The sequence below is a fragment of the Leptosomus discolor genome, chromosome 2, assembly GCF_034619465.1.
Source record: "Leptosomus discolor isolate bLepDis1 chromosome 2, bLepDis1.hap2, whole genome shotgun sequence".
NCBI lineage: Eukaryota > Metazoa > Chordata > Aves > Leptosomiformes > Leptosomidae > Leptosomus > Leptosomus discolor.
In genome coordinates, this window is record NC_141392.1 from 120,856,912 (window position 1) to 120,884,777 (window position 27,866).

At 42.0% G+C, this 27,866-nt stretch overlaps 1 protein-coding gene across 1 annotated transcript; it reads left to right on the forward strand.

Moving 5' to 3' along the window:
- ADGRF5 (adhesion G protein-coupled receptor F5) lies at nt 1–27,807 on the forward strand. Its single transcript, XM_086461638.1, has 20 exons — nt 1–105; nt 2,347–2,407; nt 3,591–3,761; nt 5,138–5,317; nt 7,808–7,935; nt 8,368–8,426; nt 9,100–9,242; nt 10,030–10,242; nt 11,542–11,778; nt 12,564–12,728; nt 12,864–13,082; nt 13,533–13,751; nt 14,929–15,081; nt 16,357–16,553; nt 17,655–17,834; nt 19,299–20,669; nt 21,637–21,678; nt 21,791–21,850; nt 26,565–26,649; nt 27,728–27,807. Exons 1-20 carry the CDS (start codon nt 1–3, stop codon nt 27,805–27,807), a joined length of 4,068 nt encoding a protein of 1,355 aa, XP_086317764.1.
- Nucleotides 27,808–27,866: the final 59 nt, after the last annotated feature.

Here is a 27,866-nt window from a genome sequence, read left to right on the forward strand (position 1 = left end):
ATGCCATCCCTGATTACTGCAGGTCTCCACTGCCTATTTCTACTGGTGACAGCATGTTGCCAGACATCACAGGACTCAAACTTTGATCCGTTCATCCCATATGTTGTGAGTATCCATTCCCAACACCATTGGTTTGCATTTGGTCTCTGCTTGTAGCACCCAGCTGCTACAGCTGTCCTTTACATCCACAAAATATTAGAGGAGGTCAGTATAAGATCAGGTGGGGAAACTAAACCCAGAGTCTCTCCAATGTGTAAAAGAGATGGATAAATCCAGGAACTGGGTTCTTCTTTCTTCATCGTCTTAAAGCCTCTCCAAAAGGAACTAAGCAAATCTTCTGTTTTCTCACTTGTGTTAGACTATAAGGGATTTAAATTGCTGCCCCTGTGGCTAAGCCTAGGTAACAGTTACATGGGCACTGTTCCTGATGGGATTCACCCATCCTATGACAGAGAGAAACCAAATAAATCCTGCCTAGATGTGGCATGTCAACAAAACTAGCTCAGGCACAGAGGTGCTTATAGGTAGGTGACAAGAGTTTCACTCACCACTATCTTGACAGTAGGACAAGTACACATGACCCGAATGCCACTCCTGAGTGACTTGTGTTTAGGTGTTGCGCTTGGACTCAGATTTCACTTGTTTCCCACTTTTTCAGTAATCCTCACATACCTCTTTTGCTTCATCGATAGTGCAAATCATGGAAAACTGTTCCATGCTTTGTCCTGTATATAGGTTTGTTAACAGACAGTTTGTGCACAAATAGTCCCTAAGTGAAAAGGACAAAAGAAGAACATAGAAACAATGGGACTGACAAAATGGAAGTTAATACAGTCTGGTAATGAAAACTAGTCTACAAATCTACCAACTCTTGGTCTATCACAATGATTATTAGACCAGAAAATACTTCTTTTTTCTTCTACGTTATGAACCCTATGAAGCCAAAACGGATTCTAACATCTATGTTCAGCCCCTATCACTGCAGGGATCTTAGTTCTGATGGACTGACCAGAACAAAATGCGCTTTTTTGAGCAGGTTGACAAAAGACAAGGAGAGGTCAAGAGGAAGGTGGGAACTCCTTAAGCTGTTTCTGCCACCATCATCTGTCTTGGCAAACCAAGACATAGCTGGTTCCAGCAGCACTGTCTGCCATTCAGCAGATATCTAATAGTGACCAAGCATCTTGTTTGCTTTGGTTTTATTTTTTTAAACCGTCTCCAGCTCAGCACTTAGGCATTTTCACAAAAAGAGTAACACATTATTTTTTAGTATCGTTGATTCATGGTTGATCCTGCAGACGAGTCATCACTTAGTGGTGTGAAATATGTGAAGTATGTAACGGCATAGCAATACCCTGTAGTTGTTTGTGAGAATAATTAAAAAAGGAAACGACTGAGACCAAACCTGGGGGAAGACGTGGATCACAGTGGGCTTCCTGTAACTTTTTCAGCTAACCTCTAAGGTGAAAGCTAACCCCTAGCAGTGCAAAAATGCCAATGCATCTTGGGATCTTCACTGCCAGCACAGCTGCGATATGAAGCCAAGCTCTAATCACAGACCAGATGGTTCCTTTATGTAAAGAGATAACTTAAGAGTTGCCAAGCTATTCACCCTTTCTGTAAATAAAGATTTCAGTAGGACTCAAGAAACTGGCAAAGCTGCAAATTTCCTGCCTGCGTCTTTGCTTGTTCTTTAGCCTTTCTTGCTAACTGTGGTGCCAATGTATTTTTAGGGCATGATTAAAAAAACAGGACAGTTTGCACCTCACTTGGATGCACTCTCTGTGAACCCAGTCGTACTGAAATTGTGCCACCACTGCCCTGGTCAAATGTGTGCTACTGGTGGCCCACAAAATAGCTGACCTGACACCTGAGCTAGAGCCAAGACACCGCTTCAATCTGCTTTCAACTCCTACTCAGGCTGGCTTTACTGCTGCAGAGCTGGAAGCTCAGAGCAAAGAGGAAAACAAAGAGACCCCTTTCTGGATTCAAGGGCTGAGTGGCCAGGTCTCCCAAGCAGTTTGCAAGGCTGAGCATCAGCCCCATAGCCAGTGTCCAGCTCAGAAACAGAATTTCTGTTAAGCTGAGACAATTGACTTGCAGAGATATGTAAGGAGACACCTGCAAACTCAGTACATCCCTCAGCTGCTGTTTAACGCTTCCCTGCATGGAAGATATAAATGTTCTGTTTAAAGAGGAGAAGGGGGGGCAGGGAGGGGCAAAGAGTGGTGGAGGGAAAAGATTGTCTATGCTGGTATTTTTTTTACTAATTCTTTCATGTCAATAGCAGCAGCTAAAGCTTCACTTAGTTTTTTTTCACAGAGCTTCACTCTCTTTTTTCCACAGATTGATGGTGCGCTAGGAGAGGAAAGCTTCCAGTCAGAAATGCAAAGGCAAAAGCGAAATAGTACGTACACAAACGTATGGTAACAGAGCAGGTTTCTAGTAAACCAGGGGGGAATTCACTATTCATCTCTTGAAGTACTGAGCTGCAATCATCAAGGGAGAGTAGTTGTTGTGGTTTAACCCCAGGTAGCAGCTAAACACCACCCAGCAGCTTACTCACTCTCTCCCAGTGGGATAGCGGAGAGAATCAGAAAGGTAGAAATGAGAAAACTCATGTTTGAGTTTGGGTTGAGATAAAGACAGTTTAATTAGTAAAGCCCATCAGGAAATTCATTTACTACTTCCCAGAGTCAGGGAGGTGTTCAGCCGTCTCCAGGAAAGGAGGGCTTCAGCATGCATAACGGTTACTTGGGAAGACAAACACCATCACTCCAAATGTCCTCCCCTTTCTTATTCTTCCCCCACCTTTTATTGCCAAACACGATGTCACATGGTGCGGATGTCATGGTCCAGGTCATATGGTGTGTAACATCATATTGGTCAATTTGGGTCAGCTGTCCTGGCTGTGTCCCCCTCCAGTGTCTTGTGCACCCCCAGCCTACTCACTGGGAGGACAGAGTGGGAAAAAGAGAAAGCCTTGATGCTGTGGAAGCTCTCTTCAGCAATTACTGAAACGTTGGGTTATCAACACTGTTTTCTTCACAAATCCAAAACATAGCCTCATGCAAGCTACTATGAAGAAATTTAACTCTACCCCAGCCAAAACCAGTCCAGTACTAAAGGCACAAAGAAAAAAGGTGGAAACTTTTGTCTGGGCAGAGACTGACATGTATGAGCACGGCTTCTATGCAAGATGAAATATGTGGTGTAAAAAACAACCTGAGCATCTTAGCAGGGCAAGGGTCACAAGATAATCCTGTATGGCTTCAGTCTATGGTTGACAATCCATGCACTTGCTGAGTCAAAGGAGAGAAAGGATGAGAGAGCTTTTCTCTGTATATATTATGCCATTTATATCAGCTTCCTGCTGCTCTGAGATCAAAAAAGTCTGGCTTTTGTCAGACAAGCAGCAGACAAAACGCACGCAGAATATCTGAGTAGAAAGCAAGAAGATTTCCTAAGCAGAATGCCACACTAAGCTACCATTAAATAGCAACAAAGAGCCAAAATGCCAAACTGGAAGCCATCAGTTTGTGATTTATCCTCATACGCAACTTTGCAGTCTCATACTCTCTCTTTTTCAGTGCTTATTTTTGACATTCCCTCTCTGGAGTACACTGTTGACATTGAAGTAAGCCTTACAGATTCATCTTTCCTGGAGCCAGTCAAAGATTATTTCAAAAAACTTAATCTTCCAGTTTCAACAAATATTTCAAATGTAGAAATGACAATTTCAAACATCAACATTACAACAGGTGGGTTGGTTATTTATTTTTATATTCTGGGTGATGTGCTTTTTTTGCCAGTATTTAATCTGTCCCAGTTTTACCATCCATCACGCTTAGAAATCAGCAAAACTGAACTGTCTCTGCTGCCTACTGGAAGACCCAACCAGACTGAAGCTCTAGGACACAACATCATGTTTGTTATCTGCATCCCACCACCCCTCTTTATATAAAGTTGGCATTAGGAATACCCTTGAATGCTTTTCTTTTCCTAAGGAAGGGACGAAGCCAGAGGAAGCCTGAGCCAGAGGATTTTGCTCCTGTTTGACTAACAAGCAGCCTGAGTTACTTTGAAGTTTCAGGAAGCTGTGACAGCAGTTATCAGACTGTTTACTTCCCTCCACTTGCGTTTGGAACGCAAATCTCTGTAAGAGGCTCTACTCTGATCCTGACAGAGACAGGCTGCGTGAGATGCAGTCTTTTCCTGAGATAACTCATTAAATGTATCCTTACAGGGCAAGATACCACATGGGTTTTATTACATGAGTTGTAGTTGTGCAACATCACATCCAAGTAACTAATACAGCAGAGGATACACGAACACACCAAGCATTTACAGCAGTAGAGGAGGAGTTTTGGAACCTTTTTATCCTGGCACATACAGCAGTGAAAGGAAGTGTTCATCAGTTCTCAAAACAACATGCAAATGGATCTTTTAAAGGCCTTCAGGATCACGTGCAATGCGTTAATATCTTACTTTGCCAATAGCACATTACGAGCAGAAAAGCTAACAGTGAAGTGGTTTTTTTTTGTGGGTATTTTTTATTTTTGTGGGTTTTTTTTTAATTATTAGAGACAATGTATGTCTTTAAAGCACTTTGTGACAATGTCACCCTCTCTCATGCAGTGTCTATCAGGATATGGTGAGAATGACACAGCACCTCACTAGCCATCATGGCTTTGAATGACCTTTACATGCTCTCACAATCTTTAAAAGCCTATACATTTGCTTTCAGACCAGGCAATATAGAAATATCCAATCTGAAACCTATCATAGGATGCTGGCCAATATGCCAGGTAAATTTTTAGGATCAGGCTTCACACCTCCATTCAATAGCCTTGAATGTTTTTCTTTTCCTAAGGAAGGGACAAAGCTCAAAAGTAATTGATCAGACTTATCCCTGTACCAGTCTGGTTCCTATTTCTAGTTAGTCATTTATAATATTAGTAAAGTAAGATTTGCGAGGCATCAGATTGTTATGTTTGTACCATTCAAGTGAACTCACAAGAAGGGCAACATTTAGTTGAGATCACTAGCATAAAGATACAGCAGGGTAAATGTGTATTATACAATACGTTATGCCCCGTTTACCATTCTCACAGTATTTCTCTCTGTCTGACACTAGTCTGCCTGCCCAGTGGTGAGAACAATAGCTGTTGTTCTTGTGAAAATGGATATGCCTGGCCAAGCGCAGTGTGCAGCGACTTGATAACCTGCCCTTCTGTCAGCGTAGCACCTGACCTGCCCTGTGGCTACATGAAGGAAATGCCTTTCTATGGGCCTTACTGTAAGCCTCAGACTGAAGGTAAGGCGAAACAGTGCTGAACATCATCATTGTATGACTCATATACCGGTTAGAAGATGGAATAGTGTTAAAGGTGTGATAAAGCAGCCCATCAGGACTGAGCAGGCTACCACATGGCCTATAACTTGGAAAGTCTGTAGAGGTAGTTCTTCTCTTTGTGGTGTCGGTCCACCTTGACCCAAGTACTTGCAGATATTTAGTGCTGTGCTGGAGCCCCAGCTCCTGGGATCACTCACATGCCTCTCTGGGACTTTCAGTTTCCACTAAGCAAAGAAAGTTTCAACTCATCAGATTTTCAACAGAGGAACTTAGAAATGTGACCAAAGTGTGTCATAGTGCTCAAGAGAAGGAACAAAAAATCCCAGCATGTACCATTTTTTCGGTTTTATTTCATGACTTTCATTACGAAGTGCCCATGACTTTTTAGGAACCTGACTGATGACTGGAAACTTAGGCTTGGCAGCACTGGGGTGGGTCATTACCTGTTATCTCTGCAACCCAAGACAAACTCCCATGAGGCTTTGCCTCTGATTTGCAATGAAACAGCATTCAGAGATACCCAGAGGCAGCGCTACAGCTGGAAGAAGTTCAGTGTTGTCAGCATGCCTGTTCTAGTCAACTCTGCTTAGAGGCAATGCTTTTATCACAGGACAACGCCATATCAATACTGCTATACTGTTTCCAGGACTAGAGCTATTATCTCTTCTGTGTGGAAGTCACACATCCCTTAGAAGTTCAAGGCCCTGTGTACAATGTGCCTCCACTGCATGTTATTGACATGTCCTTAAATGGACCCAGCTTAGAAAATTCCAGTATCTCTCTGAGCATTTAATATTCTTTTGTGCCCATTGATGGGTCTTCACACAGTGTATTACCCTCCCAAAGTCACTGAGGATTTTTCCATTCATTTCAGTGAAACATAGGTAGAGATTCACCTTGTGTAACTTTCGGTATGTAAAAATTAAGTATCTGATCAATGTTATTAATCCAAACTCTCTATAACTGGAGCAATTTAGCAATTCAACCATTGTAGGAGAGCTGTCTATCACTTTCTGAACGTATCACATTTTGAAGGTCTTTACAGTTTTGCATCAACTAGAGATGCCAGTCATCTAAATTAGACACAGAAAATTAGGAGAATCTCAACTTTCTTATTGTACAGATGAATCCTGGCAAGTTGTAAGATTTTGATTTAGGGTTAGGATGGCTCCACCAAGGGCAAATTGTGCCTGACTAATCTAGGGGTCTTACGGGATGGAGTGACTGCATCAGTGGACAAGGGAAGAGCTACCTGGATGTCTACCTAGACATCTGTAAGGCCTTTGATACAATCCCCCACAAAGTTCTTGCTGCTAAATTATAGAGATATGGGTTTGACAGATGGACTGTTAGATGGATAAAGAACTGTTTGGATAGCCGTGTCCAAAGAGTTATTTTCAATGGCTCAACATCCAAGTGGAAGCCAGTAACAAGTGATGTCCTCAAGGATCTGTGCTATTTAATATCTTCATCAATGACATAGACGGTGGGATCGAGTACACCCTCAGCAAGTTTGCAGATGACCCAAGCTGAGTGGTGCACTTGATTCGGCAGAGGGAAGGGATGCCATCCAGAGCGACCTTGACCACTTGAGGAGCGGGCCTGTGAGAACCTCATGCAGTTGAATGAGGCCTAGTGCAAGGTCCTGTACCTGGGTCAGGGCAATCTCCAGTATCAATATAGATTAGGGGGCGAAGGGATTGAAAGCAGCCACGCTGAGAAGGACTTGGAGATGCTGGTGAATGAAAACTGGCCATAAGCCAGCAACATGCACTTGCAACTCAGAAAGCCAGTTGTAACCTGGCCTGCAGAACAAGAAGCATGGCCAGCAGGTAGAGAGAGGTGATTTTTCCCCTCTACCCTGGTCTTGTGGGATCCCACCTGGAGTACTGTGTCCAGCTCTGGAGTCCTGAGTACAAGAAAGACGTGGACTTGTTGGAGCAGGTCCAGAAGAGGGCCACAAAAATGATCAGGGGGCTGGAGCGCCTCTGCTATGAAGAAAGGCTAAGAGAGTTGGGGTTGTTCAGCCTGGAGAAGAGAAGGCTCCGGTGAGACCTTATTGCAACCTTTCAATACTTAAATGGGGCCTATAAGAAAGACTTTTTACCAGAGCCAGTAGTGACAGGACAAGGGGCAATGGTATTAAACTGAAAGAGAGTAGATTTAGGTTGGACAAAAGGAAGACTTTCTTTACTGTGAGGGTGTTGAGACAGTGGAACAGGTTGCCCAGAGAAGTTGTGTATGCCCCATCATTGAAAGTGTTCAAGGTCAGGTTGGAAGTCCCTGCCCATGGTAGGAGGGTTGGACTGAATGATTGATAAAGGTCCCTTCCAATCCAAACCATTATATGACTCTAAGAGTCTATGTTTAAGTTAGAAGAAAAAGCTAAAAAATCACTTGTAAGCATTGCTTTTGACTATTTTTACACTATTTTTGCGTTTTTCCTTACAGACTCATGTGGTATGGGAGACCCCATTGTAATGAATATGTCAGTCAGACTCGACACAGACTTTTGGGATGATCTCAGAGATTCTTCTTCTGAATTATACAAAAAATATAAAGCTGACCTTGAAAAAGCGGTAATGACTTTATTTTTCCATCTCTGAAGTATTTATCCTAAATGTCTGGGAAAGAGGGTGCATTGTCCCTGTCCCTGTGGGGAGCTGTGAAGTATGCAGCAGTGGTAGCAACAAAGTGGGCCAAAGCTGACCTCCATCGAAAGGCAATATTCCCATTCATTTTAATATGCTGGCCAACAGGGACATATGCAGGAGTCTTTTGCACAAAAAAAAAATCACATTATTGTTCCCAGCTTAAATCCTTATCAGCACACATAGGATGAAACCAGCAACACAAATTTATCTATCCCATCATAGTGGGGAGAGCACCAGGCCTATTCTATCAGATACTGTACACACTCTTACTCACATCAGTGTTTGATGGACAGTTTCTTATTTTAAGGATGCTAGGGTAATATACAGACAACTTATGTCATATATCTTTGTTTACAGTTTAATGCTAGCTACAGATGTTTACCAGGCTTTGTATCAGCAACAGTAACTGGTTTTAGGTAAGTAAACAATTTCATTTTTTTCCTGGAAGACAGAAATCTTTCTGTTCAGTCTTAAGGAGACACCAGTCAGCAAAGACTACATTCACTCTGGCTAGAACCCATGCCCAGTATGTACATACTGAATAGTATAATAGGCGCAAAGGAAACCCCAACTATTAGCATGGAAATAGGATTGCGGGTAAAATTCACTACTGTGCGAAAGTCCAAGAAACTTAATCATTCTTCTTCTGGGTTAAAATTGTTTATCAAAAAGACTGAATTCCACCCAAAAGAGGAAAAGGATGCAAGTAAAACTAACATAATTTCCTAGGTCATCGGGAAGATGAATTAGTACATTGACTCTGGATATAACATTGGATCTGGATAAAAGAGACATTACTTAAGTCCACACATATACAAATGCAGCTGTATTTTAAGTTTTCTAAGGGAAGTTTACTAGAAATAGACATCAGATGAAGGAGATGTCACATAAAGGTGTTCTTACTTTGGGAAGAGCTGTAGTACAGCATTCTTGTATACCAGAGCAAGTCTTGAGTCACAACAGGAACCTTCACAGGTGAGCCCTATGAAGCCTTCCTAGCCATGTAAGATGGGTCACCACGACATAGAAAAACACTGATATGCAAGGATATTTAATTCTGGTGCTTCTCTCATTCTTGTATCTGTTTAGGCCTGGCAGTGTTTTTGTGAACTACGAAGTAAAAGCAGGAGCAGCAAGCTTCAATCAGATAGCAAGTTCCAACAGAATTGTACCGCAATATCTAGATGCATTGTACCACCTACAAGAACATACCTTCACAACAGAAATAACTAGTAAGTTTAAAGCTCTATCTGTATTTTCCTTCAATCTTTACTTTAGTATTTCTAGCCTGAACCATGTAGCTGCCTTGTGCTGTTGATTATCTGGTACTGGGCCTTCAAAAACATTTTTTTCTCTGGCTGTTTCATTTCATCTTGTGCCACCAAATCTTAGGACTTACATGAGTGATCACTCGTGCAGTACCTCCCATGAAAAACCAAATCCTTCCAGCTACTCTGCTGAATCCCGATGCAGTCTCTCCATGGGAGAGAGATTGAATACCTTTAAGTTCGCCTCTAGAACTGAGACAGCTCTTAATATATCAGGCTGTGAGCACTTTCCACTTACTCGAACAAAACAAAAACCTCTTGCAGTTTACATGAGAACAGATTGCTCCCCCTGGCACATTTTCCATGCTGCTGCTGGACAGTGTGTTACAATTCAGTTGCCTGATCAAGTGCCCTAGAGGTCCTGTACTCTCAGTGCACTGAACACTGGACTGTCTGTCTCAGAGGATTACTTTAACCTGGTTGCTTCTTCCCCTGGCTTATGTACTTAGAAAGTAGTGGTGATGATATTTCTGGCTTTCTGCATAAAACTTTCTGGGATCTTTGGCTGATAAAGATAGTAGAAGAATACGCTGAGGGAAAATTGCATAGTTTGTATCAGAGGTAGTGCCCTGGAACTGATGTTGAGTGCATATTTGTTGTGAAGTACCTAGGATACCCACAAGATGAAAGACACCATGGAAATGTGAGCTGAAATGACAATAACGCAGAATGTTGCTCTTTGTTTTCCCAGATCAGACAAACTTCACTGTGACTCCTGTAGACATTTCTGAAGGGGACACAGTAAGACTGAGTTGTGGGATAAATTCAACATCTGAGGATGTGGTCTGGTATCACTTTGATCAGATCATCTCAACCGGCTTCGCGTATGTGACAGAGAGTAGAATTTCAAGGATAAACTCAAGGTCGATTCTTACAATTACCAACATTACAATGAAGGATTCTGGTATGATTTTCTATCATTAAAACAGCAGATGTAAATCCCTAGTGTGGCTAGTTCTATAAAAAGCAAAGAGGAATGCAGAGACTACATTTTCCTAAAGTAAATGCGAAAAATACACTGTGCCTCATAATTTTCTGGTGGTTTTTGTTCTTTAATGAACTATGTACTGAGTGACATTGCCAGTAAGATGTGAACTGACTGAAGTGACTACACAGGGCGGGGTATTCTCGGTGCCAGGCTTCATTGCCATATCACAGGAGACAGTGGTGACTACCTGGCTGTGAGGTCTTTCCGCCCCTTTCGGCCTGGTAGCTTGAGGCTGTGGTTGAATTTGTCCCTGACTGCCCTTGCCCCCTTTGCAAACATAACCTAAGTAATCAGAGCTTGGAGTTACAGTTTTTCATGTGTTCATGTTTAGCACTTTTTGAAAACCAGAAACAGGTAGATAGGTGGCATTTTGCTGGGAGTTATCAGAGGAATTATTTTGCTGGGAGGAGTTATCAGAGGAATTATCAGGTATTATCAGAGCTTTGGCTCAAGCTCCCATGCAGTTCTTCTCTTTGGACCATGAATTCTACATTCAACTTCAAAAAGGGTAGCCTGTGACCAGGTATTTGGGCACACATATGTGAGGTAGGAGTTGAGTCCGAACTTCTTTGGGCTAAGGACCTTGGTGTCTCCACTCCTATGTAAAAGTGGCCTACTCATTTGGCCATCCCAACGGGGAAGTGGAATCCACAAAGGAATTTTGAAGCTCTTATTGTCAATTTCAAAAGGAAGCTGGGCTGCATCCAGGGACAAGTGCCTGAGAAAGCAGCTGATAAAATACTCTGCTCTCTTTGGCAATACCTTCTGAGTAGCTTATGTGCCTACACTCAGAGTGCCAACTCCACCCTGGGCACCTATCTCTCACCCATTCTGTGTAAGAACCTTTTACACAGTCAGTCTACATTCTTACCATGACATATTGCTGTCACGTGGTTTATGGGCAATATACAAATCCCAAAAAACACCAACTCAGCCAGATTTTCTGTATTTCAGTCTCATAGCGCTGGTCTCTTCTCAAGTACCCATTAACACTGAAGCTCTCTAATCTGGATAAATCTGGCACCAGGAGTCTGCAGAAAGCATACTGCAGATGACCTAAGGGTACATTTTAATTAGGAAGCAACAGCCACTACTGCAGAGCAGGGAGATGTGAAAACCAGGTGTGGAAGTAGCTCCCAGATCCTAACTCCAAAATGTAGAGGAAAAATCAGCAAAACATGTCCCCAATGCTAATATATTGCCTATGTTTTACAGGTTCCTCCTATACGTGTGCTTTCACAACCAGCAGACAGGGTCTCACACTGATATACAAGGCCACGAAAACAATAACAGTCTCTCCACTACACGTCACTTCTAAATCAAATGACACTGATGTTATATGCAATGATCCAGAAATGCAGACAGACAGTTCTCTGCTGTCTTGTTGTATTGACAGACACTTACCATCACTTACTGCTGTCTGGAAAGTAAATGGAGCACTGAATATTACAGGTAAGATTAACAAAAGATTGTCTTTCACCTGCTGGGTTTGTACATTCCTCAAAGTTCTTCTCCTAACTGGCTACCCCAAAGGCCAAGTCCTAGGATGAATATAGCGTATGCTCTAAAGGGGTGCGTGCGTGGGAAGGGTGATGGATGGACAGCGTGGCACAGACTCCATATGTTTGTGCAGGTGCCAGCGGGATTCTGGGCATCTGCATGCACTGTGCAAACATTGATGCTCAAAACTGTGCCTTCCTGAGTGGAAACAGCTGCCTACACCAGCATCATACTGACTTTTCCCAAAAAGCTTATTTCTGCATTGTCTAGTTTTGAGAGCAACGATGAGTGCATCAGTCTCTACTGCTGTCTCCAGTGCACAGTTTCTCTCCCTACGTGTTGTGGTACACCACATGCCAGTTGAGTCAGTGACATCCCACAAGGCTTTACTTATAAAATGAATATAAAGGGTTAATAAAGCACCAAGTAAGCATGTTATAAAGAGTTACAAAAGAACTTAAATAGAAACGCTCATAAATGTCTGTGAACTATAGTCATAAACAGCCTATTGCCCTCTTAATATTTTATGGGTATGGATTAACTGTTTATTGCTAACTGCTTGTCATAAATGAAATTTAGCAGAAATCAGGACAGCAAAATGAGACAAAATCTTCAAAGCTCATGTGCACAGTTGTTCATCACAAGACTTTCCTTAGCTAGAGTGATTGCTTGTCATTTCCAAGCTCAGGTATTTTTGAACATCCGTAGCCCTTCAAGGAATATTTATTTCTCTCTAGGAGTCTCAAGTTTCAGTGACAACTGCACTAAATACAAGCTCAGCATCAATGAATCACTATGCCCACCTGAGAAGTCAGGTACAGTGACAACATATACATGTGAGCTGCAGACTGGACACGGTGGCAAGTGCAGTCAAAACATCAGAGTGACATACCTCCGGACAGGTAAGTGTCAGGTAGCATGTAACAGACGATCAGCTCTTTAACATACAGGTGGCCTCTGTAGAACATGTCATTTGCAAGCAAATGATTATAACAAGTGACTCTCAATAATATGACATTTATTTTGTGTTGTCTCAGCACATGTGACAATATCTTCACGCCTAAACTCGTCCGTTTCTGAGGGATATCCGTTCAATCTAACATGTGAAAGTGATGTGAGCAATTATGACAGTATCAGTTGGAAAATCCAGTCTGGAAATAACATAAAAACAGTAGACTGTAATAACTGCATCGAAAACAGCAAATTTCCAGCCACATCTGTGCTGAAAGTGAAGTCTGCCGCACAGGATTGGAATGGTGAGTGAACCTGCTGTGTATCAGCTACAAAGGCAATGAAATCTCTGTACCAGATAATTTACAGCATCCCTAGTCATCCCAGCTGAGGGTGGTGAGGCGCTGAAACAGGTTGCCTAAGGAAGTTGTGGATGCTCCACCCCTGGCAGGTTGGATGGAGCTTTGGGTAACCTGGTCTAGTGGGAAGTGTCCCTGCCTATGGCAGGGGGCTTGGAACTAGATGGTCTTTGAGGTCCCTTCCAGCACAAACCATTCTGTGATTCTATGAAATCACTGTGAAGCCTGGCCATGGTAAATAAAAAAAAAAAGAGTTAAAATCATAACTGCTGAAGAACAGCAAGACATGATGCTGCCAACACCACTGTGCTTGTTCATTATTAGGGCTCATGATCATGCAAAATCTGAAGGACGCTTCTGTTGACAGAGACACATTTTTTGTGTCATTTCTTTCAGGCACCTACATCTGCACATTCTCCCAAAAGCATTTGGAGAGTTCTGCCAATGTGACAATCGAGGTTATTCCCTTGCCTCTTAAGCAGAACATCCTGACAGACCCCATCGCAGCGTCTATACAGTGTGAAGTGCAACGAGCCCTTGAGTGCTGCATAAGTGCTAATACCACAGAAGTTTACACTGTCAAATTCATCGTTCAAGAAAATGAATTTCATGTTGGTAAGAAACAATAAACTTGCAGAATCACTACTTGCACTATGCGTCACAACCCTCTCCCTGGCTTTTTTTTGTTTTCAGTTAGGTCTGTGTAACCAATTTATACTCACTGCTATTATGGCAACCCACAAGTACTCCTGAGAGTATAAAAAAGGGGTGACGGACTGTTTTTAGGATGGCTGCTATGCCTAGGGAGCATGGCTGAGATTACTAGAACAACAACTGGATCACTGCTCTAGTGATAAATACATAGTAGGTAAATTCAAAGTTTAGTTTGCTGTGCCAGACAGTGAGAAGCGAGCGTCCTCATCATTGCTCAGATCAGAAATTGCTGAACTCCATTTATTTGTTGCCACTTTTTTGAGCTGAGTATCAAGGAAATATTACATAAGAAGATGATCTACTAATTAATGAAGAAAGTATAATAACACACTAAGAATGCAATTCAAAGAACTATTTATTTTCTTCAAGGATACAGATAACGTATCTGTAACAGCACAGAACATTAAGCTTCCACGTCTCCAAAAAAAAGGCAGTTCTGCAGCTTCCCTGTCATGTTTTTATGTACTAGAAGTTTTCAAGTGGGTTACAAAAGTTAATTTGAAAAAACCATAGAGCCACCTAAACTAATGCATAAAACATGCACGAGTGCCAAAACAGCACGCCGGAGTATAAGCAGGTGGAGACTGAGGGGTCCTTCAGCTGCTAAGAAAAATGCCAAGATATTTTGGAAGAGATTGCAGTCAGAGACCCTCAGGCACAGGCATACTGAAAAGCAATGGAAGTGTGGTACAGAGTTCAAAAGAACCATATAAGAACAGCAAAAAAGTACCCTAGTCTAAATGAAATGCCTGTGGTAGAAGCAGAAGCAGGAAGAGTGTTCTCCAAAACTGTTTCTAAAACAAATTTTTGTTCCTGCATAGTAAAAGAGGGTTTAGGCAGGATTTACTCATACACCAGTGATTGAAAAGGTAGTGATCACGCAGCAGCTGCCAGAAGATTTAAGTGGGGAGTAAGAGGCAGAGATCAGCATACAGAAAGGAAGTTTTTCCATAAAGGAAGTTTTGTTTTTTTTTTTTCTCTAGGACCCACAGAAAAGAAAGTTTTGCAGAAGCTTGCTGCTGTCTGTTAGCTGATGAACCCCAAATCTGTGTTAACCTGTCTTAATCATTCCATACAGGGAAAAACAAAAAAGGAAATTTGTTTTGCTACATGTGCAATTATACAGCAACAGAATGCAGCAAAAAGAAAGAGCTCACAGCATATTGCAAGTTTATTAACCACATTGGACAGGAAGTCAACAGTGAAAATATAACACTGCACCTGATACCTGGTAAGAAAAAAGTTGCTATTTCAAGATGTTAAATACCAAATCCCAGTGTCTTTGTTAAATCAGATGCCACAAATTTATCACTGGTGATACCTAACAGGAGCAGGTTTTGTTAGCCAAGAATTTTTGTCGCCTTTTTTGACAGGAAATCCTGAAATACAGAGAAAAATATTAATTTTGCCGTAATTTTAAAAAACAAATAGACAAGATGTTTTGTCTTCATTGTATTTGACAGTAGCCCCAGTATCTTCCCAAGCGGATATAGTTCAGTCATCTTCTGTCCCTGCTTCCTTCTGGTGCAGCCTGCACCACCAAGCTTCGTCTCCTGTGTTGAAACATAGTCATGCAGCTCCCAGCTTGCACCAACAATTTAGCTAGTAAGGATAATAACAGATTGTGGTGCCTCTGGAAGAAGTCATCTAGCTTAGGAGATCAGCCTGTAGGAGAGCACATGTACTTTAAACACAAGAATGGAAACGTTCATGAGGTGTTGCAGAGACCTGGGCAGACCCAGGTTCCAGTCAGCTCTGCAGGAAATGATGGGTAGTTAAAATTCAACATTGCCAAATCCAGATTTGATGTTTAGTTCTGGCTAGAGTTTGGATATTTTGGCTTCTTATTCTAAGTCGGAAAGAAAGAAAGAAATGTTGGACAACCCCATAATGCAGGAATTTTGTTTTTTCCACAGTAATGGTACCTACAGTTGAGTCACTGTATCTGGCCAGATTTCACTCTCTTAGGCAATAAATATGCAGACACTTAATTTACTTTAATCAGCAGATATTTACCAATATGACTAATCCAATAAAAGCCAATCAGCAAGACTCACTGTTCATCAAAAATGTGTTGAGGCCTCACTATCAAGGTCTTAATGAATTTCCTATTAGTGCTACAGCAGCACTGAGTCCCTTAGCAGAATAAACTCTGTGTGAATCACTATTCACATAGTGGTCGCTACAGTCCTACTCCACCTCTGTCTACCCTGTAATCTAGCAGACAAGTCCTAAAACTTTGGGTATTGGTTTGTTGATTTGATTCAGTGCTCAAAACCAAGGGGCTTTATTAAATTTCCTTTTTAATTTCACAATTCCAAAAAAGTGAGAATGCAAGACCAATGCAGGACATACCCTGAAAGGTCAGAATTAATGAACAGAGCAAGCTGAAATCCTAACTAATTTAAAGACCTCTGAACTTCAGGAGGTCACAGGTTTGACGGGGGTAAATTATTCATCTCCCTGCTTCTTAGTTTTCTGCTTCTATGTCTTTTTCTCAATACAGACAAGGAAGTTTCCTGCTCAGACAGCCTTGGCATTGGAATAGAAGGGACCACATTAACAAAGCCATGCGTTGAATTAAATAATCCAGACGGTTTTACCCGAGGCAATAAAATTTACAAGTGCTCCAACAAATCATGGAAGCTTGAAAGGGATAACTGCCTGTCTGTAACAATAAACAACCTGCTGAGTAGGGCTGAGGTAACATTCATGAGTTTTCCAGAGCCTGGGAACAGGGGTAGGAGAAAGCAAAAATTTTTGTTAGTGTTTTTTTGCTTAACATAGTCTAAAATATAAGAAGCATTAAAAATATTTAATTAAAACTATATTTTAAAAGATATAAAGAATGATTTGCTATGTCTACAGAAGTCAGTGAAAGAGGCTAGGTCCCCTTCTCTGGCCCAGAGTTTATGGGGCGGGGGCAGGGGGCAGTTGGAATCACAGTCCATGACTTTATCATACAACATGAAAAGCCTTTGGGCTATCCTCTCAGCTGGGATAAATAAGCAGAGTTCTATTGGTTTCTGGGTGAATGAGATTGTAATTCGAATCAGAAGCAAGGTGTTTGTTTATACCATAACCCAGAGAATGTTCTCTCCCCCAGACAAGGTGACCTTATTCTGAGCATCCAGCTGGAGCAGTAGCTGGCCTGGTGTGTTCCCTGAACCATGCTCAGGCACTGCCTCAGTGAACACTGGTTGGCACAAGCCCAAAGCTTGCTACAGAATACACTAATGACCATGCAGTAGGGATAGCGCTGGGCCACTGCCCGACCTCAGACCCAGGCCCTGCTTTGCATGCCCTGTCAGCCACTACACTTCACAGATAGGTGCTGGGCCTTGGTTTCAGCCTAGGTATCCTATGATAGTGCTCTTCACTTCGACAAAGCATCCAGAGTCATCCTTCTCTCAGTCAGGTTAGATGAGAACAATTATCTTTCTGTCATCAAATACTTACTATGTTTATTTTAGTAAATTAGGCACAGCGAGGTCCCCACCAGAGGTACAGGCACTTAATTATGTGTTTTCTTAACTTCTTAGATTGCTCCCTCATATGGTTTGGGCCCAGGCCAACTATTTTCTCCCCCAAAATTTCCAGGAGCAGTCTGTGAGTTAGCGCAAGAGACAACTCTCAATAGGCAGTTAGGACACCCTCTGCTGGAGGGTCAGAGAGTTGAACACCACCAGCATGTCTAGAATGACCCCAGCTCTGTTATTTTACTAGCATAGGGGTAGCCATTATGAAGGAGGATCAAGCTCCACGCGAACTGCACACGTGATGTACTGTTATCTTCTGTTCCAGTCCTTGGTCAACAGTCCTGAGGCAAAAGCAAACCTACCTAACTACCTTACAGAGCTTAAGAATATCACAGAAAAAGAGCAAAACACAATAAGTGGTTCTTCTGCGAACCTAGGCGCAATCGTTACCATCCTGAGTACAATCTCCTCTATCCCGGCAAATGCAGAGAAGACCACTATTCAAGTAAGGTTTTATTTTCTTACCTATACTTATCAAGCCCTTTGGCTACTTTTGTCACAGTAGGTGCCATTCTCCCTGAGGAAGTTTCACGGTTAGTTAGGGTCAGGAACAGGAAAGTATTAAGGGAATGAGATGAAATGACAGCAAAGATGGAATGACGGCAAAGATATAGAAGAGCTTATGAAAAGTCAAAAAAATGACGACAAGGTGCTTATGCATGAAAGAGAGCCTACTGTATGCTTAGCAGCTAGAAATGTTCTAGGGACCCTTAAATGTTTCTAGTGTTTCAAGACAGAGGAAAGGACAAGGAGTGACGGACGAAAAATTGGACATGAGCCAGCAATGTGCACTTACAGTACAGAAAGCAAAACATGTCCTGGCCCGCAGAACAAGAAGCTTGGCCAGCAGGTTGAGGGAGGTGGTTCTCCTCATCTACTCCACTCTCATGAGACCCTGTCTGCAGTACTGTGTCCAGCTCCTGGGTTCCCCAGTACAAGAAAGCACATGTTGGAGAGGGTCCAGAGGAGGGCCACAAAAATGGTCAGAGGACTGGAACACCTCCCCTGTCAGAAAAGTCTGTGAGAGTTGGGGTTGTTCAGTCTGGAGAGGAAAAGACTCTGGGGAGACCTTAGAGCAACCTTTCAGTACTTAAAGTGGACTTATAGGAAAGACAAAGACTTTTGACCAGGGCCAGTAGTGACAGGACAAGGGGCAATGGTTTTAAACTGAAAGCAGGTAGATTTAGATTAGATATAAGGAAGAAATTTTTTTATGAGGGTGGTGAGACATCGGAACAGGTTTCCCAGAGAAGTTGTGGATGTCCCATTTTTGGAAGTGTTCAAGGTCAAGTTGGATGTGCCCATGACAGGCCAGTGAACTGGATGATCTTCAAATGTCAAAACCATTCTGTAGCTCTATGAGTAGTAGCAGGAATAGAAAAAAAGGGTTGAAATAAAGACAGGGAGAGTAGATTCCAGGGACTCTGATCAAGTGAGTAAAATCAGTTGGATGTTACAACAAATGAATAGCAAAACAAGTCTTAGAAATACTTGGAAACCTTGATTGTGAGGCACAGAGGAAAAGTACTGCTCTTCTGAGCAGAAAAGTGCAAAGAGACTTGGTGTGTTGTAGCTGGAGAACCCTACATGAAAGAGAGAGAGAAATCAAAGATACCACAAAGGCTGAGAAAGAAGGGAAAGAAGGTTGAAGAAGAAAAAATACTAAGTGATATGTGAAAAAAAAAAAAAAAAAGGCCATGCAGCTCCACTTTTGGGAATTTTGAGAATTTTAACTTGAAAATAGAGCGTGCAGAGGGTTAACAACTTAAGATTTCATGTGGATTGAGATAAATAACTACATGCTGGGCTTTTTCAAAAGGCAATTCTAGGACCACACAGAAATTACAATCAGAAACAAAAATGATTTGTATGTGATTTCAGTAACAGCATTATTCTATTGTTGTTCCAGAATTTCCTCTCCACAGTGGACTTTATTGTTGCTGATTCCACAACTAAAGCTTGGGAAGACCTGAATAAAGAGGAGATACTCCAAAGTTCTTTGTTGTTGAGTTCGGTAGAAAATTTTTCCCTGCACCTCCAACCAGTTAATAATACCATTCCTCCTGTCTCTGTAAACACCCTTCAGCTACAGGGTGTAGTTGTCACAGGAAGTAACAACACAGATTATGCTAAGAGCTTCAGCAGTACAGATGACCTCACAGTTAATGTGCACATTGGTGAAACTGAAATTCGTACTCTAACCCAAAATTCAACCATTGTCAGCGTGATGTACTCAAAACTTGGACATATTTTGCCCTGGAATGAGCCCGAGTATGTGAATGGCTTACTGATATCAACAACTGTAAGCAGCAACATAAGCCAGAATTTCAATATTAATATGAACTTTGCAAAGAAAGACTCATCTCTACGGATGCCCCAGTGTGTCTTTTGGAACTTCACTCTCCTTGGAAGTAGAGGGGGCTGGGATACTCGAGGCTGTACAACCACAGAGGTAGAAAACCATGTCATTTGCTCCTGCAATCACTTGACATCATTTTCCATTCTGATGTCACCTGATAAACCCTCCCAGGTTATCTTTGAAGATTATATTACATACATTGGCCTGGCCATTTCAATCTTGAGTTTGGTGGCCTGCATTATAATTGAATCCTTAGTCTGGAAATACGTGACAAACAACACAACCTCCTACATGCGCCATGTCTGTATACTCAACATAGCTATGTCACTCCTGATTGCTGACATTTGGTTCATTGTCACTGCCTCCATCAATTACCAAAACCAACAGATGAACAGAGATATCTGTTTTGTGGCCACCTTCTTCATCCATTTATTCTACCTGTGTGCCTTTTTCTGGATGCTCAGCCTGGGCCTCATTCTTTTCTACAGACTGGTCTTCATCTTACATAATACAAGCAAGACCGCTCAGAAAGCAGTGGCATTCTGTCTGGGATATGGTTGCCCCTTTGTCATTGCAGCGATCACCATTGCTGTCACACTGCCAAGGAACAGTTATACCAGGAAGAATGTCTGCTGGCTCAACTGGAAGGACAGCAAAGCTCTCTTGGCCTTTGTCATACCTGCCCTGATCATTGTGGCCATGAATTTGTTCATCACTGCAGTTGTTATAATAAAAATACTGAGGCCAACTATTGGGGATAGGTCAAACAGGCAGGAGAGGAACTCTTTGTTTCAAATTGGCAAAAGTGTGGCCATCTTGACACCACTGTTAGGTCTCACGTGGGGATTTGGCCTTGCCACCGTCATCAGAAACAGTCATCGAGCTTTCCACATCCTCTTTACTCTGCTCAATGCTTTGCAGGTGAGTCACATATATGCACGGTTTTGTTTCCTCTACGACCATTTAACATGTACTGACATTCTTACAGTGCTGTGCTTGGAGGGGAATAAAAACAGCTCGGCAAAGCTCAGGTTTGCCTTACACGTCCTTATTCCCAGAGCAGTCTTTGAAAAATCCCTTCCAGGCATTCAGCAGTATTTCATATTCTCGGCTGCCTTAATAGATGTGCCTTGTAGTTAAAGCTGATGTAAAAATACATCCTAACTTTTCCCAGTAGCTTTGGGAAGAACTTAATTCCTGAAGATCAGGAAAATATCCCTGTTATGTTCAGATGGGCAAGCTTTGGCATGCCTGGTCTCATTTAGAGTGCATCTGGAGGTATCATGTTTGTTGGTTCAGGTAATGAGGGAGTAAAAACAACATGAAAGTCACCAAGAACAGCTGAGTAGTACTACTAATAAAGAGAGGAATTGACCAAAATACACGATTGAGAGTTTTCTGTCAGTATGATTTTTACAACAACATATTTAGATGGCCAGTAGGATAACAATACAATGGGATTTCTTAAGGACACAATAGTTATGTCTGTTCCGTAGACTCTGTATAACTGTCAGCAAGAATGACATAAAAATTGAATGCTTTAGACCAAGCTCACTTGCCTTTTATACTGTGAACCTGCTAGTTTATCTGGGGAGCATAGGCAGGACATGTCTTCCATACACAAAAGTCCATTCTTCCAAATACGTTTAGTGCTAGTAAACTATCTGTGTTACTTTTGTAGACCAGATACACACAGAGTCTAAATAGGCCAGGCCTGGAGAACTCCTATCACATCAACAGTCCATTACATGGACGTGGTTAGAAAAATGCCCTCTATCAAAAAGTTCAGAGTTTAAATAGTCAACATAGAAAATGTTTGAGAAAATTATGAGGTACTGCAATTAAAAGATTGGTGTCATCAAACTGTATGTAATTATCTGTCTCCTAGGGATTATTCATTTTGGTGTTTGGGACTCTCTGGGACAAGAAGGTAAGAATTCAAACTGTTTCTCATATTATGTGAAAATGCTGTTGGAATTGAACATAATTGCTATATTTACTGGTTTTGTTCGTTTTGTTTTTTTTTTTTTTTTTACAAATAGATACAAGAGGCCCTGCTGAAGAGGAATTCAACGTCCAAATGGAGTTCGCAGCAAACAAGGGTTAGAACCTTGAGCTAAGAATGTATTTCAGTTACTGCTGAATAGTCTAACATTCTCCAAGTGTCTTTTAAGTCAAATGCACTTTATATTCTGAATTATTATTAGAAATATTCAGAGAAAGAGAAGACACTAACAACATAAATATGAATACACCCCTTTTTCCAAAGTTCATTATTTCATCTATAGTTCGTAAAAAATGAGAAGGGGGTCGGTGGACATTTGCCCTAAATTCAACAAGAAATAAACCATAAAATGTAACTGATACTTCAAGTAAGAAACCAGAAAATTTCAGTGGCACTATTATTTATTCACAACCTAAGAGAAATGCAAAGGGAACTTCTTGGAGAAGATGCCCTTCAGCTATGAGCAGGAAAGGATGGAGATACTGCAACTTGAACTTGTGAGACAAGGAGACAGGCTAGCCTCCACTTTATGCTGGGAACAGAAAGTGGGAGGAAGTATGACTCTTTTGTCAAAATCATGTCTATGTGTTGCGAAGACTCAGATTTTAATGAGTAAAAGAGAATATAAATCAATGTGTTTCTGGAACCAAGTGGCCTGGACACACTCCTAGAAGAGGAGAGAGTTGGGTCCCATACCCAGAAAATCCCTGCATTCAACCCAGAACATTGGGTGCCTAAAAAAAAAAAAATTAAAAAATGTTGCAAACAGGGACTGGATCCTTAAGGAAGATCCTGGAAGGCTTCTCTTCCATCCGCAAAGCTTCTCTGAGCCAGTGACTCTTGCACTCCTCCCTGCAGTGAAGCACAACTTGAATGGGTATCTGGAAATACCTCTGCTCAAGACAGACATTCACATTACAGAGGGAAACTAGTTCCACTACCATCTTTAAAAGAAAAAATAAAGTTCACACAGTGCCTCGGAAAAATGACTGCTGAGGAATGTAATTAGGATAGAAACAAAGACAGAGCTCCTGCTGAACAAAGATGTCACAGAATTGTGGAACAGTTGAGGTTGGAAAGAAGCTCTCAACATCATCTAGTGTAAATCTACTGTTCAAAGCAAGGTAAATTAGAACAGGTTGCTTAGACTATTGTCCCATCAGGTTTTCAGTATCTCTAAAGCTGGAGAATCCATTACTTCTTCAGACAGAAAGTTGTGGTTCATTGCCACCATCAGCATAAAAAAGTGGTTTTTTTCTTATCATTAAATGGAATCTTGTAAATTTAAATTTGTGCTCCACAGACCAAGAATCTGAATAAAAAATGGTCAGTGGCTGTTTGAAAAGGGTAAACCAGGGCTCAGCTGCTATAAGCTACTGGGCAGCCATGGAGATAGACAGTCTTGTGCCAGCCACGTATCTGCTCCCTTCACACCTTCTCATCTTTAGCAGCTCCTGGTTCCTTTCTCCATACATCCTTCACCTCCACAGATCTCATGGCACCATTGACCTTTCATCCAAATGCCTAAAGGGAGGCAGAGCTATTTAAGCCACAGGAAAATGCTGCCATGGGGACAACTGAGCTTAATGAAGTTCAAACAAGATATCGCCCAATTGGAAAGATGTAGAGCAGAAAAAGTGCCACAGAGGTGGGAGGACTGCTGTGCTAGAATGACACAGGGCTCTTCAGCCTGTCCAGCTCGTGGGAATGTAGAAGTGATGTATGCTGCTACGAGGCCATGGAGCAGTGGAGCGGTTTGATAACTAAGGACCAGACCTGACCCTAATGAGTGGCAGGTTCAAAGCAAGCAAAGGAGATTTAGACCTCCTTGCTGCTGGACATTATGGATGTTGGGCACTCTTCTAGGTTTTCTTGTTGTTTACTTCATTTTGTGTCAGCTTAACAGGCCCCAAATGGTTATTAAATACCAAACACCTTTGCCTCCAGAAGTCCCTATACCTCTGATGGCCAGAAGTGGAAAGAACATGCTGAAGATGTGCTGCTACATGCTTACTTCATTTTGTAAAACTCTTCCCCCTATAGCCTCTGCTACAGTCCCTGTTGGATAAGAAGCAACCGGGCTCGAGGATCCTTGGATCCAACCAAGTGCCAATCCGCTTACGGCATTAAGCAACCACTACCTATTAGAAAGGTTGGGGGAACTGTCTCTCAGTGTGGACAAAGGAGGAAGAACACAGAACTACCTGCTTTTACCATGAGTCTTGACAAACCTCTAAAGCAGAAATCAGGAGGCCAACCACACAGGGGGGTCATAGTCTCAGTGGCCCAGGACATGTCTTACAGCCCTAGGAGAAGGCCAAGAGCTGAGGCTATGGACTAATACTCACCTCACAAAGAAGTCTGGTGGTTGAAGACATGTTGCGGCTACAGAGTGGTTTGTTCTCCTCTTCCCGCTGATGCCAAAGGTGTGTTCATTTCTACTTCTGCACAAGAGGGGCCACGTTCCCAGACACAGAATATAGAAAAGTTTCAGCCAACAGGAATGAAACACCTCTATCTGGGACGGCCGCATGAGGATGGATATCTCTGTGTATTCTAACACAGAAATACTTGTTTCAAATTATGCTTCTGCACTTATAAGCTCTCACCAAAGAAGCCACGCCAGGATGGGTAAGGGATTGAAGGCATCAGAATCTAATCAATGGCACTTGGAGTGGAAAAAGAAAATGGTGGCAAATGGTTCATTCTTACATGACAATTGAGTTGAATTTTATATTGGTATCTAAACAGAACCTGTACAGGTATTGCTAAAGAACTGGGAAGCAGACTTAAAAACCAGCATAATTAAGGCAGGTGGGTACATAGCCTCAAAGGAATTAAGAAGTTCATTAAGAATGAATTGTCAGCTCAAAGGAGCAGCATTGGCTCAGGTCACTCCAGCTTCCACAAGAATCACAGAACTGCTGAAGTTGGAAAATACCTCCAGAGATCATCTAGTACCACCTTCCCACTCAGAGCATGGCCAGCTAGAGCTCAGAGCTATGTCCAGTTGAGTTTTGAGTAACTTCAAGGATGGAGACTCCATAATCTCTCTGGGCAGCCATTGCCTATGTTTGACCACTCTCACAGTGAAAAAGTTTCTTCTTAAGTGGGATTTCCTGTATTTCTATTTGTTCCCAAAGCCTCTTGTCCTTTCACCGGGCACCAAGGAGAAGAGTCTGTCTCTGTCTTTACTCCTTTCCAGTCAGACGCCCCCCAGCATGTCTTGATAAATTGGGTTGCTCCTCCCCAGGGCTAGGAGGACTTCACATTTCCCTTTGCTGAACTTCATAGGATTCCTGCTATCCCATTTCTCCAGCCTGTTGAGGTCCCTCTGAATGACAACAGACTCATCTGATCTATCAGCCACGCCTTCCAGTTTTGTATTATCTGCAGACTTGGTGAGGGTGTACTTTTCCCATCATCTGTATCATTATTGAAGATGTTAAACCAGTATTGGACCCAGTAGTGACCTCTCTGCATGTCCCCTCCAGCAATGTGCTGAAGGCTCGGGAGGAGGCAGCCTGTCATTAGCCAGGCAGGGCAGCAATGGAAGTTTTAAGTGCTCCAACCATCTGCCACATTCAGATCTCGTGTTAGGACGAGACATGAAAGATGCAGTTTCTGCCTCACATTTCTTCCTTTAGGATCCCCAGAATCATCCACTTGGATTTTTTAAACTGGTACTCCAGGTATTCCAGTGTTTTCTGCAGGAGGATTCCTGCTGGGAACCCAGGTCTGGGAACATTTCCTAATGCATTTTTGAAGGACCATTCCTTCTTTCTGGCTTGAAAATGACATCTGCTGGATGTGGTGCCATTCTAACTGCGGGAAAAACTCCTTTATCCTGGGAAACTGGAAGGAAGGCAGGAGTAATGGATACAACTATCATTAAGCCTGTCAGTTTCTTCATTCCTTCCTGTACTGACACATCCAGCAGAATAAAGCACAGAGAGCAAGTTGTTAAGTCTTGGACCCCAATGCTGAATTCCTTTTCAGGCAAAATCTCCTGGGCCAGGCACTTCCAACTCTAGTTGACACTGTGGAAGCTGCCCCAGGCAGTGGGAATTGGCATATTCCTTTGGCAGTTCTGCTGATAAGGAATAAATAAAGCAAGAACAAAGTCTTTTGTCAAACTTTTTAGATGTGATTCATTTACCTTCTTCCTCTAGAACCTTATGATATAGGCGAAAATGCACAAAACTGCCTATTTTCCCCCACCATGGTTCAACCTAATGAACAGAGAGGGACTGAAGAGAAAAAGACGTGTTTTCCGTATTTTTTTAACACATCTTTAAGAGGAATCACATTAAATTCACAACCACTCCAGAAGCGAAAAAGAAACTTCATTTTAGCAGCAAAAAGTTTCCTCCTTCCCATTTGGACTGTAAAGAGTTGTATTCCAATGCCCTCTAGTGTGTCAAGTGAAATTTGCCTGTAATTGGCTATCGGCCTTCAATGGCCATCCCCAAGCATATAAATCTCAGCTTTTCTAGCTACCTTAATGCATGTGCTCTCTCAGATAAGGGGCCATAACTGATATGACAGACGGGAGCCTAAGCCATCTTGCCTGGCCAAGAGTTAGACATAGGTTGGTTGTGTCCTGTAGCTTCTTTTAAAGTTGATCTCCTTCATCATGATCATAATCACTCAAATGGGTGAAATTGATGCCTCAAAAACATCTAACTTGTCCCTCTGAGAACTGCCTGCTTGTGCTACTGAACGTTTTATTGTCACCTTTTTTTTCCCCTCAATGTGACTACAAATAAAAGTTCTGGGCTTTTGACAAAAAGCAATTTTCTCTCTTACAGTCAACCTCCCTGATCCTGGTGACACCAATGCTTGCTATGAGCTATCCATTTTCAAGAACGTTTAACAACCTATGTGGGAAAACAGGTATGTGACACTAGATTTCTCTACTGAAGCACAAACAAGGTTTTGCCCGTGTTCTCACTCTCAGGGTCTGTTTATTCTGATATCTATCAATCTATTTGTCTATCTATTTAATCTTTTAATACAAAGAAACTGTAATAAGTCATTGGGATCACTAGCATAATTGTTTGTGATTGTAGCATAATGCTAGCCCCATAACTGCTAACAGTGAAACAAGTATTGGATGGTGACATGTTTCACCAATTCTAAAATCCACTAGCTGAGCTTCATTTTGAGCTTAATGATATCATGACACTGCTCTTCAGTTCATTTACTGTTCATGTACTCTTCACCACCTTGGAGCTATATCTCTTCAAAAGTTCTCTGGCTGTCATTTTACTGATGTCACAGTTTCAGTTATGACTTTATTTTGCAAGAAATATTGCTGAAAATATGAGTAATTTCATTCCTACATGTGTAATCTTTGCATCCAACCATTGCTTAGAGAAGATGGTGACATTTGGTCAAAGTGGGATTTGAAGGAGTTTAATGAAGGCAAGCAACTCCTTTTTAAGACTCTGTTCATTAGTCAGCTAATGGAACAAGATGTTGATCTCTGACTCTGCTACAGTAAGTTTACATGAGTACACTAGCCAGATACAGAAGCCTCCCACCACAAGAATGACATTTGCCCACAACTGCCTCCCATGCTGCTGCCACCTGAAACTCCCGTATTATTAGCACTCCCTTCCACACTATGCTCTCCAGCTCGGTGCACCTGGGTCTTAGTTTAAAGCCTCATGGTCATAAGAGGGAGGGAGCTGGGATTCATCTCAAGATCATGTGTTCTAGATACATCCCCATGCTCAAACAGGACCACCATGTCCCTCCATTTCTGTGAGTAAATTACTGCTCTACAGTACAATCATTGGTTCAAGCTGATATATCCTGGCTGTGTCACCAAACACATTGACCTCTATGGGTGCAGATGAAGTCAAAGATACCTAGGTCACCAGGACAGGTCTAACTGTCCTTACTTTGCAGTGGCAAAATGTCCCAGGCTGTCTGTCCTTATGTCTAACCATTATGTTTTGTTTTGTAGGAAAATATAGAGTGTCTTCCTCAGAGCCATCCACCTCTTCCTCTGAAAACACTTCCAAGGCATATTCTTTGCTTAACTGAGGCACTGCAAATGCTAAATCATGATGTCTGAAAGGACCTCTGCCCTTTCCAAGACACAC

Coding starts and splice junctions, on each gene's coding strand:
- ADGRF5 (XM_086461638.1), top strand. CDS start 1: ATGCCATCCCTGATTACTGCAGGTCTCCACTGCCTATTTCTACTGGTG. Junction 21,679..21,790: donor GGACTCTCTGGGACAAGAAG/GTAAGAATTCAA, acceptor TTTTACAAATAG/ATACAAGAGGCCCTGCTGAA. Junction 21,851..26,564: donor GGAGTTCGCAGCAAACAAGG/GTTAGAACCTTG, acceptor TCTCTCTTACAG/TCAACCTCCCTGATCCTGGT.